Source organism: Rattus norvegicus, chromosome 14, assembly GCF_036323735.1.
Source record: "Rattus norvegicus strain BN/NHsdMcwi chromosome 14, GRCr8, whole genome shotgun sequence".
NCBI lineage: Eukaryota > Metazoa > Chordata > Mammalia > Rodentia > Muridae > Rattus > Rattus norvegicus.
The window spans coordinates 83092760-83112748 of NC_086032.1; the positions used below are offsets into that span (position 1 = coordinate 83092760).

The window sequence follows — 19989 nt, forward strand, 5'->3', positions numbered from 1 at the left end:
ACTGAGCTCTCAACATGAAATGGCTTTTCTAGCCCAAAGTTGCAAAGTCCTTCCACAATCCTCCCACAAACACAGCAGTACCCCATTCCTAGTACCAGCTTGACTTAGGAAAGCGTTTCCTTGTCTTACACTTCCTGTCGCTGTCCATTGTTGAAGGAAGCCAGGGAAGGAACAGGGCTGGATCCTCAGGGCAGAGCTGACGTAAAGGCCACTTGGGTTTCTGCTTAGTAGCTTGCCTTACTCAGCCTCCTTTCTTAGCCCAGGACCACCAGCCTAGAGAGGATACCACCCACTGTGGGCTGGGTCCTCCCCATTGATCACTAATTGGGAAAATGCCTTAAAGCTGGATCTCATAGAGGCATTTCCTCAGCTGATGACTAGCTCACATCGAGGGAAAACCAGCCAGTACAGGTGAAAGATGAGGGGTGAGGCCTAAGAGCAAGTATAAAGCCACTCCCCAGAGGCTGTGATGCCCTAAGTAGGGTAGGCTGGGCTTTGCCCTCCCTGACCTAAGGGCCTGATGACCTGACAGGCCTGCTTTATATTGGCCCTGTATGTGGAGATGTGCTGCAGTGGCTGCACCTCACCTGAAGAGGAAGGCAAGAGTTTTGACAGGCTTTGGCTTGTAGACCCCAAGGTCCACCAATTTGGTGGTTTTACTGGAGTGAGAGTACTCTAATGCCATGTTCTGGCATGGCGGTTGGGAGGTTGGAAGAGGCAGGAACAAAGGGTAAGGACTTTCAGAGTCATAGCCTATAGCCTAGGAGGTGACTCAGGCCTGCATGGGTTTATGTGACTCTAGGGCCCACATGGACAAAGAAAGGCAAGCCCATCAGATAGGGACGAATGCCTGGCAGCCAGGCTCATGTGGAATTTTCCCCATTCCAGAGTTGCCTAGAAATGTCGGGGGCAGTGGGACTCTGACGTGGCCTGTGCTCCACCGGATGGCCAGCTGGTTCTGCACTGCCCACAGCTGGGGCTAATTCCAGACGAGTTCCCATCCTTGGTTTTCCTTTAGGATGAAGGCCAGCCTGAACCCAGGCAGGCACCTGCTTCCTACCCACCCAGACTTCTTGAGGTATCCTCAAGAGGAAAGGTAGCTGAACTGTGTAAGTGTCCCTGAGTCGGCCCAGGGATACGAGCTCTTCTTCACCTGTTTCCATTGGATTATACAAATGTGTTCCTGACTCATCAGAGGGAGCTAGGAAGAAGACCTATGTTCCACTGGATCCTGAGGAGCTCCAGTGCTGTCCATAAAAGGCCGCCCCCTTTCTCCGGAGCCCAGGCTCCCCTCCCCAACACTACCACCAAGCCCCAGGCACCCTCTATTCCCTTCTGGGCTGGCAGCAGGACAATGGACCCCTTGGCCCATCGGAGACAAACAGGCCTTGTTGGGCCGGAGGCGGGGGCGCGATATTGCGCCCCAGGGAGCTGAATACAGCTTCTGTGCCTCTTGGGCAGGCGCGCAGTGGACAGGACGGGGGAGGGGGCCGTGGCGCCCATTGGCCCTGGCGTCAGGGGCCGGGCCAGGCTGCTGGCCTCACCTGGCCGAGAGTATTGAGAACGGGTGCGGCAGCCGCTGCGGCGGCGGGGCGGGGGCATGGACCAGGCCTGCCAGCGCGCCGGGTCCCGGCGAGTGCGCCCCGCCGCCCAGTGAGCGCCACGGCGGCGGGGGCCGGGACCGACCCCTGCCACCCGGAGCCCAAGGAGAACAGGGCCAAGGTATGTCGGGGAGGTTTTGCACTCACCCTGGCTATGCCCTGCCTCAGCCTACTTCCTGAACATCCTGCCTACACTACCCCTGTAGCCAAACTGGGATCGATGATCGTGCTTGCCCAGCGAGGGATACAGAAATGCTGCAGAGCTGCTTCACCGACACTGTGTCCTGCAGCCTCTGGCTAGTTGCTTGCTCTGCTCTGGGTGCCCCTCCTCCCCGGACCCTGGAGTCCCTGAAAATGGGGTGGGTGGGGCTTGAGAAGGCTGGCTGTTGCACTCTGCTGAAACTGTGAGTTTGTTAATAATTAATCCTCTTGGACACTGTGGCCTCAGCCCTAGTGGAGAAGGAGGCAGGAATCTCCCCGCTCCTTACCTGCTTTCCCAGAAGGGGCTGTCACAGCAGAAACTGGGGGTCTTGGGCAATGACAGACTTGTGTTTGGGGGTGTGCTCTAGGATGTGAGCCCCTGAGGAGATGAGGCCACGAAGGAGAGACTTCTCTAGTTAGGACAGGAAAGATCCTATATGCAACTGCACATTTCCGGAGCTGTGGGCCAGTGTTCCATAAAGGGATCTCAGGTTGGTCTACTCCCTTGGTGAGAGGCCAGCACAGAGCGAAAGCCTTCTTTTCTCTGTGGAGCCACCCTCCTTCCTGAGCTGTCTGTGCTGACAGGCACACATCTGGCTGCAGGAACCGACACCTGACACCCAAGGTTACCGGGGTAATAGTGAGGATGCCATGGAAATCTTCAGGAGGAAAGAGGTGTGGAGGGAGAGCCAATCAGAAGAGCTCAGTCTCTTCCTCTTTGGAGGGGGTGACCTGAGGTCCAGAGGGGTGCATAGGCACTCCTAAGCTGATCTGCACTGGGCTATAGGCGTCGGTGCTATTGATCCAGAGGGAGGATACTGAGGCTCAAGGAGTCAGTCAGTGCCTTGCTGAAAGGTCATACCATTCAGAAGCGGCTGTGTTCGCTGCAAATCAGAGTTTGGGTTTTTGTTTTTGTTTTTTGTTTTGTCTTGTTTTTTGGTCCCCATCTCGGGACCCCAGCGCCCCCCCCAACCCCCCCTTCCGGAACTCCTCCTGCCCAAACTGGAGAAGAAATGGCTTCCTTGATATCTCTTTTGTTTCCTGGGTTCTGTGCCGAATTCTCATTCGAGATAAATCTGTCACTCACAGTACCTCTCTCTGAGCTCTAAGGAAGAGTAAACAAACCTGTGTGGGAGAGCAGTGATTCACTCAGAATGGCCCACAAATAGTGGGACTCTAGGCCCTATCTGTGGCTTGTGACAAGCTTCTTGCTTTGGTTCTACTCCATGAGAGATGATAGAGAGGGCATGGCAGAATGGAGCAGAAGCTCCCCCAAAGGTTACCAGATTGGAGACCTCTGGAATCATCAGGTGAGAGCTCTCTCCAGGGCAGAGGTTAGGCCCACAGTTAGAGCCTTTCTGTGATACTCCCTGTCTGCCTCAGTTTTACTGGGTGTGGAATATGAGTGTCAAGGCAAACTGGGTATAAAACATGGGAAACATTGATCACTGAAAGGGCGAGGTGGCATATATATTGATCTAAAGGGACCCAAGTTGTCCATTAGCATAACCAGATCACTGCCAAGAGTTAGGCACTGAGCTAAGGACTCTGCACGACTCTCACTTTTGTCGTCCCAGAGAGACAGAGAGAGATAGCCTCACCTTTACGTGTTAGGACAGAAACAGTTTCTTGCCAGAGATCACACAGTTTCAGAACTCAGAAGCAGGATTGTATTAAGGGCATCCTGAGTCTGGAAATGGACAGTGGGTGTGTGGTGTCTTCAATACCTCCATAAACTTTTCTACCATGCTATGTGTTCACACAATCAAGTACATCTTTAGACTGTGACTGGTATAAAGTATTGATATTTACCCTCCACGTTAAGTCCTGGAGATGTGTGTGTGTGTGTGTGTGTGTGTGTGTGTGTGTGTGTGTGTGTGTAATGGAGTGGTTTGGTTTCTTGTTGACATCTGTGATGTGCCACTTCCCACTAGAGCTGCTTTGGGTACTCGGATCTGCTACCAGGAAGGCTAGGAGTTTTGCATGAGCAGGGTAGTGTCTCAGAGAGAGCTGTGAATGTGCTTCAAGGTCTAGCTTTGCCACAGTGGCTGGGCCCATTTCTCCACCTGTTACTTAGAGCTACCATGCAATACTGAGAGATTCTGTTGGGTGCCGAGTGCTCCTGTGTGCGTGTGTGTGGGTGTGTGTGTGTGTGTGTGTGTGTGTGGGTGTGTGGGTGTGGGTGTGTGGGTGTGTGGGTGTGGGTGTGGGTGTGTGTGTGCTGCAATTGTGTGATTGCCCTTTGAAATATTAGATTGCTAGGCACTGTGGCACATGCTCATATTTCTAGCATTTGGGAAACTGAGCAGGAAGATCACCAGTTTGAAGTCAGTCAGGAGCACAGTGAACTAACTGGTTTACACAAGGAGCATGGGCGCGCGCGCACGCACGCACACACACACACGAAGAACGGAAAAGAAGGAGGAAGGACACCTGAGAGAATAGAAGAGAGGAGACATTGTAACATTAAAAACTGCCTTCTAATGGGGTTGGGGATTTAGCTCAGTGGTAGAGCGCTTGCCTAGCAAGTGCAAGGCCCTGGGTTTGGTCCCCAGCTCCGAAAAAAAAAGAAAAAAAAAAAAAAAAAAAAAGAACTGCCTTCTAAGTCATGAGAGCCAAGCCTAGAACCATTGGCATCACAGCTCCAGTCATAGGAGTGGAAGGGTGACAAGATGTCAGGACTGTGAGCTTGGAGATGTCCTGTGAGCCAACTAGTTAGGGTCCAGATAAAATGCCCTGCTAGACGACACTCCCCATCTCTGCTCTAGGACCCTACTCCAGAGAGCCTCAAAGTGAAAAAGTGTCTGGACCCTTGTGAGTCACTCCCAGAGGGAGGTCCATGGTGTGCCCCTCACTTCCCAGCTCTGTTCTGCCATTGGCTATACCTTTCCATTTCAGACACTAAGGTTTGGAAAGAGCAGTGTGCCGGACTCAGAAACATGAGGTGTGCCCCGAGTGTGTTTGCGCATGCGCGCCTGCTGGTCAGAAGGCAGCTTCCACGATTGGCTTTCTTTCCACCATGTGGGTTCTGAAAATCAAACTTGAGTTATCAAGTTTGGTGCAAACACCTTTACCTGCTGAGATGTCTTGCTGGCCCATTATTTATAAAGTTTTACTATTTCCCAAAGTAATACAGAATATATATATATATATATATATATATATATATATGTATATATTCACATTGTATGTAAGGAATCAAATTGTGTCATTGATGGTAAGTGACCCCATTCTCTGGGGTACACTTTCCATTTGGTGCCATCTCAGGCCCTTTAATCTAAGTACAGAGGTACAGTTTTGCTCTTATGAATACATTCATTCTTTACAGTGTGTAACAAGGCAGCTCTTTTAACATCTGGTCCTCAGTTTCCTTGTCTGTGAAATGAACATAAAAGGTCTATTCTAGTTCGCTTTCTGCCTAGGGATGGTGCTGCCTGCAGTGGACTGAGCCCTCTTCCATGGTAAAAACCCTCACAGATATTTGGTTATCAGTTCGAGATGCAGCATTGGCTTCCCTGCACTATAGCCTCTGTGTGTTGACCCTGAGGAATTTGCCTCAAAGATACTGGTCTCTTCTTAATCACACCAGATTCCTCAGCCCTGGTTAACAAGCATCAATTGTCTCAGTAATGCAAAGCTTTCACAGATTCTTTTTTTTTTTTAACCTTTAAAAAAAAGATTTATTTATTTTATGTATGTGAGTCCACTGTAGCTGTCTTCAGACACACCAGAAGAGGGTGCCAGATCCCATTACAGATGGTTGTGAGCCCATTACATGTGGTTGCTGGGAATTGAACTCAGGACCTCTGGAAGAGCAGTCAGTGCTTTTAACCACTGAGACATCTCTCCAGCCCCTTTCCAAGGATTCTTAATCTAAAATATCACACAGACAGCCCTGAGGGAACCTCCTTGACCAGATCTCCACTGTCTGTACTTCTCTCAGCATTATCTTATGTTCTAACTTCCCACAGGTCAGCTGGACCATCAACTCTGAGCATTCAAAGTTCCAAATACACACTTCTCAAAAACAAAACACAAACACAAAAACAAAACATCAAAGAAACCAACAAGGCCTGCAGTCAGGTCTGTCATGCCCATACCCCTGCTTTCTGGTACCCATTTCTGTTCTAGTTAGGTCTCTGTTGCTTGTGATAAACACCATGGCCAAAAAAAGCATCATGTGAGAAAGAGAACTTATTTTAGCTTACAAGGTTACAGTTCCTCATTGGGAATGCCAGGACAGGGAATGCTCAAGGCAGGGGTTTAAAGCAGAAAATACTGTTTAGTGACTTACTCCCTGGATCCGTGCTAAGCGACCTTTCCAGGCCTGCTCACCCGGAGATGGTGTTCCCCTTGCCACCCAGACACTCCTACATCAATTGGCAATCAAGAAAATGCCCTCCTAGACATGGCCATAGATCAATCAGGTGGAGGCATAGGTCACATTCTTGCTGTCTGATTCACACCTTAAAGCTGCCTTCAAACTAGGCCAGCCCAGAAGGCAGAAAAGCCGCCATACACATTAGAAAAAAGTAAAATGGCCTCCCAGTCAGGGTGGTCCTCAAAAAGAGCCGACATACCTGTATGTACTCTTTAGGGATTGCTTATTGGGAGAAAGAGCTTCAAAACTGGGCCTTCGAGTGGGAGAGCATTGGAGGAACAGAATAACATACCACCAACAGCAAACAGACCCTTAAAGGGAAAGAGGACGTGGGGAGGAACTTTATTACGATGCACAGCTTAGTAAGGGTAGGACTGAGAGGGACAGCCTCTGTAGGCAGACCGGTGGTGGTGGGTGAGCTTGACCGTCCGGGATTTTACACTATTATTAAATGTAATTTCCTGTGTCTTTAGAGCCTTCTGCTTGAGCCATTATGAGAGTGTGGGCATCTAAGGAAGAATGGACTCAAAGTCTCTCTGATAAGGGACAAAGTTAACAGGAAACTGCGCTAAACCTAAGATTGCTGTGCTGGCTAAGCTTGAGCTTCAGGAGACTAGGTACTTTCTCCCTCCAAGGCCCCAGGACAGCATCTCTAGCCAGCCGGAAACCTGAAAAATGGGTCCACGCTGTGCATGTGACCCTGTTATTTGCTCAGGCAGGCTGCCCAGCATGGCATGAACTCTTTGATGAAAGACTTCATATTCAGAGACGCCATGCTTCCTCTGCACGCCTGGGTCTGATAGCTGTTACCCTGGAGGTCCTATATTGGCCAATTAACATCTCTGTCTGGCAGGTCTTAGTATCTTTAGGTCTGAGCTACAGGCAGGTGTGTGTTTGACCTGGAACTTTGTTGCTCCACACTCTGCCTCTGTGGACCTTAGTTTCTTTTTTATGATGGGCCTGAGAGGGGTAGTTGACCCACAGAGCAGCCAGAAAGTTTGAATAGGCTGCCCACACAGGAGTATCAGTTCACCTCTTTCCAGTTTCCCTCTTTGCCTTCAAGCTTGCAGTGCCTGTGCCCTTGGCCCAAGGACACCTAGAACTTTGCTGAGCCCTTGGGTAAATGAACGACCCAGCTGTTAGGGTCTAAAGAAGGGTGGGGATCGCCCAGGGCTGTCCAGCCAGAGGACAGCAAGAAGACCATGGCACCTGGGCATTCCATTCATTATCCCCAGGGAGGGTGCTCATAAATATTCATATGCACGGGGTGTGGGGGTGCGGAAGGAGCCAGCTAGCTGCCTGCTGGGTATCATTGGAGCATTCTTGTCACTGACTGCAGAGGCAGCCCGGTTGTTGGGAGAGGAAAGGGGCAGCCAGTCACAGCCCAAGGTGAGTGTGTCCCCTGTCTCCTGCAGGGAGAGCAGAGGATCTATGCAGTGCTAACACTCTCAGTCAGCTTTTCCAACCTGGGCAAGTTTCACAGCATGTAGGTTGTAATGGATGAGTCCTGTTTCTCCTTTGGTCCTGCAGGGTCCTAGCTGACCTGGAGGATGTTGGGTTTGGCTTGCTACCAGTTACCAGGATGATGTGGCTGGCTAACCCACGAAACTGGGGATTAATGAGGGAAATGACAAGGGAGCCATCTATCCTAGTGCCCGCCTTGGTCACCATCACGAGCAGGAGGAGGCACAGAACCTATTTTTCTAGTCATGTCTTTTACTTCCCCTGTGCTGTGTGACCTTGAGGACATTGTTGCCTTCTCTGAGGTTTGGCCTCCCTGCTTCTCTGGAAACCTACTTCTCAATGCCATTCATTTTCTATCAGACCGTTTTAGGCTAGTGTGTGCACAATGGGATGGGGACAGTCTGGGACCCTGGCAGGGGCATAGTAATGATCAATCCAGCAAATGTCTGCCCTGTGCAAGCCCTGTGCCTGTGTGTTCCGTCTACACATCGAGAATCCTATGATGACAGAACATTGGCATTATTTTAGAGGCGAAATTACAACCCACGGAAGGAAACAGCCTTGCTTAGGACATAGAGCAAGCTGGAGTGTTTGCGTGTGTATGTGTGTGTTGGCACTTAAATTATATTTAATTAGTTATTGTGGGAAAGAGGTGAGAGAGTGGAAGTCAGAGGACAAATTCTGGGACCTGGGGTTCAAAATTAGGTTATGTTTTGGTAGCCAGTACCTTTCATTTACCAGCTGAGCTGTCTCACCTTCATATTTAGTTTCCCCAAACAGGGTCTCTCTCTCTCTCTCTCTCTCTCTCTCTCTCTCTCTCTCTCTCTCTCTCTCTCTCTCTCTCTCGCCTAATCTGTCCTCAAACTCACCCTCCTCTTACCTCTGCATTGGGATTACAGGTGTGCACCACCATACCTGGCTTCAGAGCTGGGCTTTTAAGACCAGAACCCAGGCTGGGAGCCGACTCTTTCTAGGTCTCTTGTGTGTTCTCTCACATGCATGTCTTTGTACATGAATTATTCTCACCACCACATGCATATTCTTGCGTATGAGTGATTATCCTATGTTTGGCTCACGCACGGTAGGGCTCGGGAAGTTTATTTGTTTGTCTCCTTAAGACAAGATCTTGATCTGCGGCCCACTCTCTCTGACCTCTAAGACCTCAGCTTCCTGAGTGCTTGGGTCATAGGCATGCACCCTCACACCCAGTGAGGGATAGCGAATACATGATAGTCCTCGTCATCTCTATCACCATCACCACCACCATCATCACAATCATCACCACCACCATCATCATCACTATCACCATCATCATCATCACCATCATCACCACCACCATCATCATCACCATCACCTCCACCATCATCATCACCATCACCATCATCACCACCACCATCATCATCACCATCACCATCACCTCCACCACCATCATCACCATCACCATCATCACCACCACCATCACCATCACCACCATCATCATCATCATCATCATCATCATCATCATCATCATCATCATCACCATCACCATCCTCAGTGCTGAGGACAGAACCTAGGGGTTGCTGCACACAAAACGAACTTTACCACAGTTACATGCTAAACCTTCTTGGGGCCTTTGACACGACCCTCACAGTACGACTGTCACCCAGGTGGTAGCTGTCTGGCTAAAGGTCGTATCTACACTCTTCCCCAAGATGCCCAGGCCATGGGGTGTCATTTACCAAACATTCACCAAGTGCCAGGCTCAAGGATCTCTGGGATGAATCACCTGCAGCTGGTCAAAAGTGTATGTGGGGTGTACCTCTCCTGTGAGGCAGGACTGGGCCCCTGGTCAACAATGATGACAATGGCTAATTGTCACTGCTATTAATAATTGATACTCTGATCACCTGTCATTGGAACCACAGAGCTTTGAGGTTGATCTCCCTCAAGCTAGGCTCCTGGGTACTAGTCAGTCCGGTTTCTAGCTTTAGTTTGCTCAGAGTGACTTCGTTACTTTGTGTCCTGCATCTACTGGAGGAGACCCAAATGCAACAGAGGAGGGGTTTCGTTACCAAATTCGCAGAGGTCACACAGCAAGGGGGTGAGGAGCCTTGGATACCTCAAGAAGCTGACCCAGACGAACCAGTCACCAAGGTCCCTTCTATTTCTCATCCCTTCATATTACCTGTCAGCTCTGCCCACTACGGTCAGACAGTTCTATGTTCCTAGGACAGAGCCCAGACTATGCCTTGACCTGTCACTCCTGCCCCTCCCTTCCCCCACTCCCCGGCTTCAGATACCCTACACATGAGCTGCTATCTACAAAGTAAGGAGCTATGTATGGGAGATCCACAAACACCGGCTCAAAATCCTGCCCTGCCCTTATTTGCTGAGTGACTCGGAGCAAACCATGTCACCTATTGGAGCCCCATTCTCTGCATCTACAAAACGGGGTGATGGTTCGACACAGTTGCATCCTCCGAGTGGAATTACGTAGTTGCTGTGGGAAAAGCTCCTGTCCTAGGTCTGGCTTCTAACAGAGACTCAAGTAGCCCCGTGGGGGTCTCAGTACACACAGGGACCTAGTGAGGTTTCAAAAAACCCAAATGGTAGAATGAGCGAATCCGTGATGTTTCGCGGGTTGGGGAGCACGCTGTCCTGGGTGAGGTCAGGAAGCCCCTGATTGGCAGTTTAGGATGCTGGTCTGCCCCCTACTGCCAGTCCTCCACCGTAGACCACCATCACTGAAGCTACTCGGAGTTCCGGAAAGTACTCTGGTGAGTGGGGCGCGACAGGGTGGGCCCTCAGGCTTGGCAAAGAGCCAGCTATGAGAATCTTCATCCCTCTAACCCTAGACAAACTAAGACCTTATGCCTACGGTCTGTTCCCGGCCTGTTCCATGAGCTGACTTTCTGCTAGCCCGGACTCCCTACCCTCAGCACAAGGTTGGCGGCTGACTGGAACTCACCAGGCAGATTAGTGGGCAGCTCCTACCAGTCCCCTATCACGGCTCCTTGCCCAGAACTCAGGAGGGTTGGAGCCAACACCGAAATGATAACTGCGCTAACCGCTCAGGAGGCTCCCCAGGGTCCTAGGGGATCCCTGTCTTGTCTGAAGTCAATGTCAAAGGCCAGCCCTGAGGGATCCAGCTGTGCTTGGTGGCACACGCCTTTAATCCCAGTACTGGGGAAACAGGGGCAGCAGGTGGATCTCAATGAGTTGAGGCAGCTTGGTCTACAGAGTGAGTTCTAGGACTGCCAGGAGTACATAGTGAGGGCCTGTCTTGCAAGCAAGCTAGCAATAAACCAGATACTGAGGTCCATATCTTCCCTCCTGGTCCCTGTCCTGACTAGGTTTTTATGGGTTGTGTTGTTGTTGTTGTTAGTTTGGTTTGGTTTTTGTGACACTGTCTTATGATGTAGCCCAGGCTGGCCTGAACGCTTGACCCCCAAGTGTCCCCTAGGATTACAGTCACGTATACAGTCATGTGTCACTTTAAACTGTGAAGGTGGCACAGCCCAGTGGTAGAATTCTTGCCTGGAATGTTGGAGGCCCTAGGCGAATCCTGGCAATGCTTAGGGAAAAAAAAAGGGGGGGGGGTGCAAAAACCCAGAACCTGATCAAGAGGCAACTTATTGTCCCCTTTCCTATTAAATAGTATATATGAAATGCGACTTTTTGAATATCCACAAGTGGAAAATTCCACAGCTGGCCTCATGCAATAAGTCACAGTCAAAACGTTGGTATGACACAAATATTGCATGAAATTCATTCTGGCTGTTCATTTTAGATATGTAATAAATGCATTTCATGTTTAGATTTTGTCTGTTATCAAGAGCTTTTATGTGTTTTATGTGTTTACACATGTTCATATGAATATGAATGTGTGTGTGTACATGCATGTAGAATCCAAGATCAACATGAAGTGTCTTTTTTTTTAAAGATTTATTTATTTTATGTATATGAGTACACTGTAGCTATCTTCAGACACACCAGAAGAGGGCATCAGATCCTATTACAGATGGTTGTGAGCCACCATGAGGTTGCTGGGATTTGAACTCAGGACCTCTGGAAGAGCAGTCAGTGCTCTTAATCTCTGTGCCACCTCTCCAGCCCCTTTGATTGCCTTCTACCTTTGTTAGTTTGGTTTTTAAGACAGGGTTTCTCTACCTAGCCCTGGCTGTCCTGGAACTCACTCTGGAGACCAGGCTACCCTAGGAATGAGAGATCACCTGCCTCTGCCTCCTGAGTCCTGGGATCAAAGGTGTGGGCCACCATGCCTAGCTTCACCCACCTTACTTTTTGAGGCAGGGTCTCGCATTAAACCCAAAGCTTGCTTGACTCACTCAGCCGGCTGGGCAATGAACTCCTCCAGAGGCTAGTCTGGTAGCCTCTGCCTACCCAGAACTAGAATTACAACTGTGCCCTGCAGCTAGCTTTTGTTTTTAATGTGGTGTTAGGAAACTTGAAGCCATCTCTATGCTTGAGTAGCAAAGATTTTTGCCAGCCGTACATCTCTCCAGACCCAGTAAGATAGTTCTTTTTTTTTTAAAAAAGATTTATTCATTTATTATATATAAGTACACTGTAGCTGTCTTCAGACACACCAGAAGAGGGCATCAGATCCCATTACAGATGGTTGTAAGCCACCATGTGGTTGCTGGGATTTGAACTCGGGACCTCTGGAAGAGCAGTCGGGGCTCTTAACCGCTGAGCCATCTCTCCAGCCCAAGATAGCTCTTTACACGTAGGAACATAACTCAAAATAGAAAGTACAAAATCAGAACGGTCTCTGGTGCTACGTATTTCTGGTAAAGCACACTTCCCTGTCCTTCAGCAGATGCTTGCGTCTGCCCAGGCTGTCGTGTAGGTTTACCTAGGCACATGTATGGATTGGGGCAGTGGGGCATATCGTTCCAGAATTTTCTGGGTGTTTTTGGGTTATTTTTAGAATTGTTATGTTTGGGTTGTTTTTGTTTTTGTTTTTGTTTTTGAGACAGGGTCTCTCCTGGTTATACTGGAACTAGCTCTGTAAACCACGCTGGTGACAAACTCTCAGAGATATTCCTGACTCTGCCTCCCAAGTGCTGGGATTAAAGGTGTGCATCATCTTGCCTGGTTAAGATTTATTTATTCTAAAGTGTGTGTGTGTGTGTGTGTGTGTGTGTGTGTGTGTGTGTGTATGTGGTGTGTCTGTCTGTCTGTCTCTGTCTCTCTCTGTGTGTGCATGCGTGTGTCTGTCTCTGTCTCTCTGTCTCTCTGTCTCTCTGTCTCTCTCTTTTTCTGTGTGTGTGCATGCGTGTGTCTGTCTCTGTCTCTCTGTCTCTCTGTCTCTCTCTTTTTCTGTGTGTGTGCATGCGTGTGTCTGTCTCTGTCTCTCTGTCTCTCTCTGTGTGTGTGTGTGTGTGTGTGGTGTGTCTGTCTCTGTCTGTCTCTGTCTCTGTCTCTCTCTGTGTGTGCATGCATGTGTCTGTCTCTGTCTCTGTCTCTCTCTCTTTCTCTGTGTGTGTGTGTGTCTGCCTCTGTCTCTCTTTCTCTCTCTCTGTTCGTGTGTGTGTGTGTGTGTGTGTATGTGTGTGTGTGTGTGTGTGTGTGTGGTGTGTCTGTCTCTGTCTGTCTCTGTCTCTGTCTCTCTCTGTGTGTGCATGCATGTGTCTGTCTCTGTCTCTGTCTCTCTCTCTTTCTCTGTGTGTGTGTGTGTCTGCCTCTGTCTCTCTTTCTCTCTCTCTGTTCGTGTGTGTGTGTGTGTATGTGTGTGTGTGTGTGTGTGTGTGTGTGTGTGTGTAAGACCACAGTGTCTAGAAGAGACCATCATACCCACTGGAAGCTAGAGTTGCAGGCAGTTGTGAGCTACCCCACATGGGTGCTGGGAACAGAACTCCATTGTGTCTTCATGGCTGGCTGACTTTTCTTTCTTTCTTCCCTTTTCTTTTTTTCATCGATAGATGACTTCTGGGAATGGGCTTGGTGTATATGATGTCCCTTTTGTCCCTTGCTGCTGCTACTGAAATTTTCTCCCACCTTCCATTTTCTAATCAAGTTGCCATGAGCACCTTTGACACACATGACTTTATACACTGATGTATCCATGTGTTTCCCCTGACCAGTGGCATGTCAAGGAACCTCATTTAACGTCACTGGCCCTCTGGGAACACTCTCCCCAGCCCTTGCCCAGCCTTACACTGAGAGCAACAAGTCAGCAACAAGTCGTTGTCACAGGGGAGGAAACCTCCCCTCCAGTATGGCTTCTTCCTCTGTCGATTTCCTATGTTCTTTGCTTTGGGAGGAACTTCTTATGTGACACTTTTCTGGGGGTGGGCCTCTCAGCAAGCACTCATGAGGTCACTTTCCCAGAGAAGTTCCCTGTCAGTGCTCCCTCCACATGGGCTTGGTGACATACCACAAGTATGGTCACAGGGAGGTGTGTGTGACCTCCCGAAGCCTCAGGGGCTTGGAAACAGCAGCTAGGGGAGAAATGGAAAGTTTCAGCCTTTCTGTACACCTATGGGGATGTAGGAAAGTTCCCTTACCCCAGCAGCTTGGACCTCATGCATTACTGTTGACGGCTCAAGTCTCCCGTGGGTAGGACCATTGTATCCACATTTGTTTGGCACCCCAAACAAATAATAACAAAAGTTCACCCAGACACCCTGTTAAAGCGAGTCACTAGTTTTGTTTGTTTGCTTGTTTTCAAGACAGTGTTTCTCTGTGTAGCTCTGGCTGTCCTGGAACTTGCTCTGTAGACCAGGTTGGCCCTCAAACTCACAGAGATCTGCCTGCCTCTGCCTCCAAAGGGCTAGGACTAAAGGCGTGTGCCACTACTGCCCAGCTGACTCAACAGTTTTTAATGTGTACATTTTATGCAGTATTTGGAACATAACTATACAATTAAATATCTTTTTTTTTCATTCTAGCAGAGAAGGTAATACAGGAGACAGGGAAGGCCGTCCCTGAGCTCTGAGGTAGAAAAGATTCTAGCCTTCTGTGAACTGAGGCTAGAGCTGAGACAGATTTTCTCTTCCTTTTGTCCCTCAAAATGCATTCATTATACACCTAAAAGGTCTACAAAGATGACTGTCATCACCCGTGTTCTTACTAGTTGGCTAAAAGAACCACACTCTGAAGAACTCCCTCTCTGCCCAGTTGGAGACTCCCTGGGACCAAGGTCTTGACCCTTCTGTTCTGTTTGTGCTGTCCCCAGTGGTTTCCTGAGATGACTCTACTGCCGAAGAAGCCCTGCAAGTCCAAGGCCAAGGGGCTAGTGCTGGGGGCTCTCTTAACCAGTTTCCTATTGCTGCTGTACTCCTATGTGGTACCTCCACTGTATCCCAACTTGGCCTTCACGTGAGTGACGTCAAGGTGGACGTGGGGCGGGGCTTCGGTACGGTCTACAATAGAAGCTTCCCATTGGACTACTACCCAGCACCACCTGCACCATGATGTATAGGGCAGACATTCTGGTAGAACTCTTGGTGCAACCCAGGCCTCAGTGTGTGCCTGAAGCGGCAAGAAGGGTAGAGCATAGCCCATAGAGCAGAAAGTCACAGTGTGTCCCGGGCTTGAATTATCATCTGAGGCTCCAATAGGGCCACAGTATGGCCCAGGATAGAGACGGGCTGTGGTTTGTCCCAGAATACTACCTGGCACAAGGGCCTGGATTCGAACTTTTCAAACTTGGGCCTATGGAACTGTGTCCCTCTTCCTAAGCAGCCAGGCTCTCCTGTCTCCTCATGAGGCTGCCCATGGCACTGCCTGCTCCTCAGTTAGCGGTACTAGGGTAATCTGAAAAATTATTACCAATAACTGATCTCAGCTGTTAAGATTCTTCCAGGGGTCCCCGGTTCAATTCCTGGCACCCACGTGGCAGATCACAATTGTCTGGAATTTCGGTTCCAGGGGATCTGATACTCTCACACGGACATAAGTGCAGGCAGAGCACCAATGTCTATAAAATAAAAATAAATAAATTATTTAAAGACAAAACAAAAAACAAATCCCCAACAATCTCGAGCAGGAGAAATTGCGGCTGGGTTGGTAGAGTGCTTTTCTAGTACCCATAAAGCAATGGTGTTAAACCTTCAGGGATGCATTGAGTGGATTGTGGCTGCCTACTGGTCCAGCTCAGGCCCCTCCCAGCTCCCCGATGGTACTGTCACTCGCAACCTCCTGACTTCTCCATCCCTGTCTCCCCCCCAGGACCTCAGAGGCTGCAGCGCCCTGCTCCCCTGTCCCCAATGAGCCAGTGGCAGCCACTCCCGCCAACGGCTCTGCCGGAGGGTGCCAACCTCGGCGGGATATTGTGTTCATGAAGACGCACAAGACCGCCAGCAGCACGCTGCTCAACATCCTCTTCCGCTTCGGCCAGAAGCATGAGCTCAAGTTCGCCTTCCCCAATGGCCGCAACGACTTCCACTACCCATCGTACTTCGCACGAAGCCTGGTGCAGGACTACCGGCCAGGGGCATGCTTCAATATCATCTGCAACCACATGCGCTTCCACTACGAGGAGGTGCGCGGGCTGGTGCGGCCGGGTGCTACCTTCATCACGGTCATCCGCGACCCCGCTCGTCTCTTCGAGTCCTCCTTCCACTACTTTGGGTCCGTGGTGCCGCTCACTTGGAAGCTGTCGAGTCGCGACAAGCTGGCTGAGTTCCTGCAGGATCCCGATCGCTACTACGACCCAAGCAGCTACAACGCGCACTACCTCCGTAACCTGCTCTTCTTCGACCTGGGCTACGACAGCAGCCTGGATCCGGGCAGCCCGCGCGTGCAGGAGCACATCCTGGAGGTGGAGCGCCGCTTCCACCTGGTGCTGCTGCAGGAGTACTTCGACGAATCCCTGGTGCTGCTCCGGGAGCTGCTGTGCTGGGACCTGGAGGACGTGCTGTACTTCAAGCTCAACGCGAGGCGCGACTCGCCGGAGCCGCGGCTCTCAGGCGAGCTGTACCGCCGAGCCACCGCCTGGAACCTGCTGGATGTGCGTCTCTACCGCCACTTCAACGCCAGCTTCTGGCGAAAGGTGGAGGCCTTCGGGCGCGAGCGCATGGCGAGCGAGGTAGCCAAGCTGCGCCGAGCTAACGAGCACATGCGCAGCATCTGCATAGATGGCGGCCAAGCGGTTGATGCGGAGGCCATCCAGGACTCCGCCATGCAGCCCTGGCAGCCCCTGGGCATCAAGTCCATCCTGGGTTACAACCTCAAGAAGAGCATCGGGCCACAACACGAGCAGCTCTGCCGGCGCATGCTCACGCCCGAGATCCAGTACCTGTCTGACCTTGGTGCCAATCTCTGGATCACCAAGCTCTGGAAGTTCTTTAGGGACTTTCTAAGATGGTGATGTACTCGGCCCACCTCCTGTTTGGCTTCCTACTGCAGAAAGGCCGGGCAGGGAAACTTTGGCACCTAGCCCTCCCCAGCCACGCCTAGTGCCATCTGGGGTCCCTAGGGTCATAGCTATCCGAGACTGGTCTCTCTGCACGAGAGGGCCTAACTGAGAGGTATTTAACTAATTATGGCATTTTAAAAAAATTTAAATCCCCTTTATCTCCAGCCTCTACTTACAAGGGGAGACTCAGAAGTAAAGAAATTTTATGCGTTTTTTTGTTAATCGGCCTCACTGTGGTGACTGGAGGGGCTCTGGGATGGAACCTTTAGAAGGGTATCTATAGACTGGAGTGCATCGGAGGGCAGGGACCGAGTGCGTTTGTTACTTGCTGAAGTCAGGCGTGTTCCAGAGCTGCCAAAACATGGAGAATCAAGCGTGTGACTGAGCACAGGCTCTGTCCCTCCTCCTAGTGGATGAGTGCTTTGAGGGCATTATTTTAGCATAAACGTTTAGTGGCCTGGGGATTTTAATTATCTCATGTGACCAAATCAGGAAGGAGGCAACTTTACCGCTCAGGTTATAAAGTACTTACGGAGCTGTTTGGCAGCAGTGGGGACCAGATTAGAGCAGAGATTAAAAACAAACGTGTGTATGAAGTGTGCACACGTGCACGTGACAGGGAGGCGGGGGGGGGGGCATTCTGTGGGGCATGGGGCAAGCCAGCCCTGAATCGCACCAGTTTTCGCAGTGGCTACAGTAACTCTTTGAGGCAGACACAATTGGCGTCCCTTTAGGATGTGGTATCTGATATCCTAAGAGGGGAGGGATTTGCTGGGGGAGGGTCGCATCTAATTCAGGACCATGTGCCAAGGATCCCCACCCCCCAACACTTTTCCGTATTCAGTACCCATTTCACACTGTACCCAATGGCCCCTTTCTGGTGTCCAGCCCAGCAGCTTCTGTCTCCACTGCTCCTTTCACTCGCTGCCATCCAGACTGCTTCACACAGCTGCTCTTTAATCTCAAAGACATCCGGCATCCACCCAATAGCCCAAGTTTGTCTGAATCCTCTTGTGGATTGTACTCAGAGATAAAGATGGCCGCCAAGGCAGTCGAGCACGGTGAGCCGTCGCCTGGGGAAAGAGTTAGCTGTGACTCCCTGCACCTGGCGTCCCCAGGTAACAGGACCCTTTCAGGAACACAGGAGTCTCAGACTTCCAGCTAGGAGCAAAGCCAGCCTAGTCACAGCTGAGTAACAATTGGGGACTCCCTCAAGTTCAATCTAAGTGTTGATATACCGAACCTAAATGTCTAACAACTTCCTGGCTTTATAAAGCAAAGTTGAGAAGGCAAACCTAGTTTACCCTCAGTCACAGAGTGGGAAAGTGCCAAGGCCAGAACTCTGCTGCCAGCCTGAGAGCTGTCAGATCCGAAACACTCCCTGGGTTTGGATTAATTCTGTCTCTCGGCATTAAGCTCCAGCCCCAAGTCATGTGAGGAGAAGCTAGGGAGGCCAGCTGTTCAGTGGTTATTGATACTGTCCTGGCTAAATGTGTTTGTTTTAAGTCAAGGTCTCATGGTGAAGCCCTGGTTGGCCTTGAACTCACAGAGATCTACCTACCTCTACCTTCCTAGGGTTGGGGGCTAAAGGTGTCCTCCGTTGTGTGCTGTGAGATTGCTCTTGTTTTTCCCTATCCCAGATCTCTTCACCCTTCCACACAAAGCCTGGACTCCCCAGCCCACTGGAGCCAGCAACTACACTTTCCTGGCTTTGTAAAGTTTTACCATTCTCTGCCATCCCCACCTATGCAGCCAGGGTTTAAACTGTAGAGGGAAAACAAGTAAAATATGCCCGGGGCTGGGGGCTAGAGAGGTGGTCAAGAACACTTACTGCTCTCCCAGAACCCACATCAGGCTGTTCCCCACAACCTCTTATAACTCACTTCAGGGGATCCCGTACCCTCTCCTGACCTCTGTAGGCATCCACACGTGCGTGCATACACAAACTTTTTTTAAAAATTGCTGAAGAGATATTATGGTATAAGTATGATAGTACCCTTGGAATAGGAAACCTCATAATTACATATCTTGGGACTTCAAAGAGCCTAGAAATGCCAATTAATTATTAGTAGATGTTACCGTATTATTAACTATTATTGTGGTTGACATTATCTGGACCATCGAAGACCCAAGGAGAACAACTTTGGGAGAGAGCAGAAATATGATTCACTCCCTCAGCCCTTACTGTCTGCGGATCCCCAGAGCCTAGCCACCATTCATACATTTATTAACGTAATTAATATTTGAATGACTGGTTGTTGGGCCACCAGCAGTGTCAGAACATGAGTGATCCTGGCTGCTTCCCCAAGGCAGTGATGGAGACTCAGAGAGGCTGAGAAACTATTTTAGGGTCACAGAGCAAGGCCGGCAGAGAGGAAAGAGCTTGGAAACCTAGATCTGATGCTAGGGCAGGGAAGTCCACAGCCTGGGTACTGACTGCTCTGCACAGCGGGAGAGGTCCAAGCCCCTGAGCATTTGTAAAATGGCTCTGTGGGCTCCAGTGTGCTTTCCGCTCCTGGACAGCAGAGGGTGCAAGGTACTGAGTTCGGTTTCCTCCATCTGTAGCATCCCTAGCTGTGCAAGCCAGCGCACACTTGTAACAACCAGGCAAATTGATCTGATGTGTGACCCCCAAACAGGGTCACAGCTGCCTGTTTCAGAAAAGCCCCCCAAACCACCTCTCTGTATCCTGCCCAAGAACATGTTGCGGTCCCTCCTGACCACGATCTTATAGATCAAGTTAGAATGAGGTAATTCTAATATCTAACATCTATATAGTCTAATATCTCTTTTCTTATAAAAAAAAAAGGTTAAGAATGGAGACAGACATGGCAGTGTGTTCCTGTAATCCCAAAACTTAGGAGTCTGAGGCAGGGGATGGAGAAATGGATCAGCAGTTAACAGTACTGGTTGTTCTTCCAGAGGGCTCAGATTTAGTTCCAACACTTACGTGGTGGTTCATAGCCACCTCTCACTCC

The 19989-nt window shown here is 50.1% G+C and overlaps 1 protein-coding gene across 4 annotated transcripts; it reads left to right on the forward strand.

Moving 5' to 3' along the window:
- The first annotated feature begins 1505 nt into the window (after positions 1-1505).
- Positions 1506-17233, forward strand: Gal3st1 (galactose-3-O-sulfotransferase 1). 4 transcript variants are annotated; one of them, NM_001109447.1, is made up of 4 exons: positions 1626-1722; positions 2892-3112; positions 14828-14970; positions 15823-17219. In NM_001109447.1, the coding sequence occupies exons 2-4, from the start codon at positions 3029-3031 to the stop codon at positions 16961-16963; spliced, it is 1368 nt and encodes a 455-aa protein (NP_001102917.1). In that variant the 5' UTR covers positions 1626-1722; positions 2892-3028; the 3' UTR covers positions 16964-17219. The 4 variants fall into 4 exon arrangements, with proteins under 4 accessions (XP_006251444.1, NP_001102917.1, XP_063129696.1 ...); XM_006251382.5 differs by lacking the exon at positions 2892-3112 and having other exon boundaries at positions 1506-1722; positions 15823-17233; XM_063273626.1 differs by lacking the exon at positions 1626-1722 and having other exon boundaries at positions 1734-10403; positions 15823-17233.
- Positions 17234-19989: the final 2756 nt, after the last annotated feature.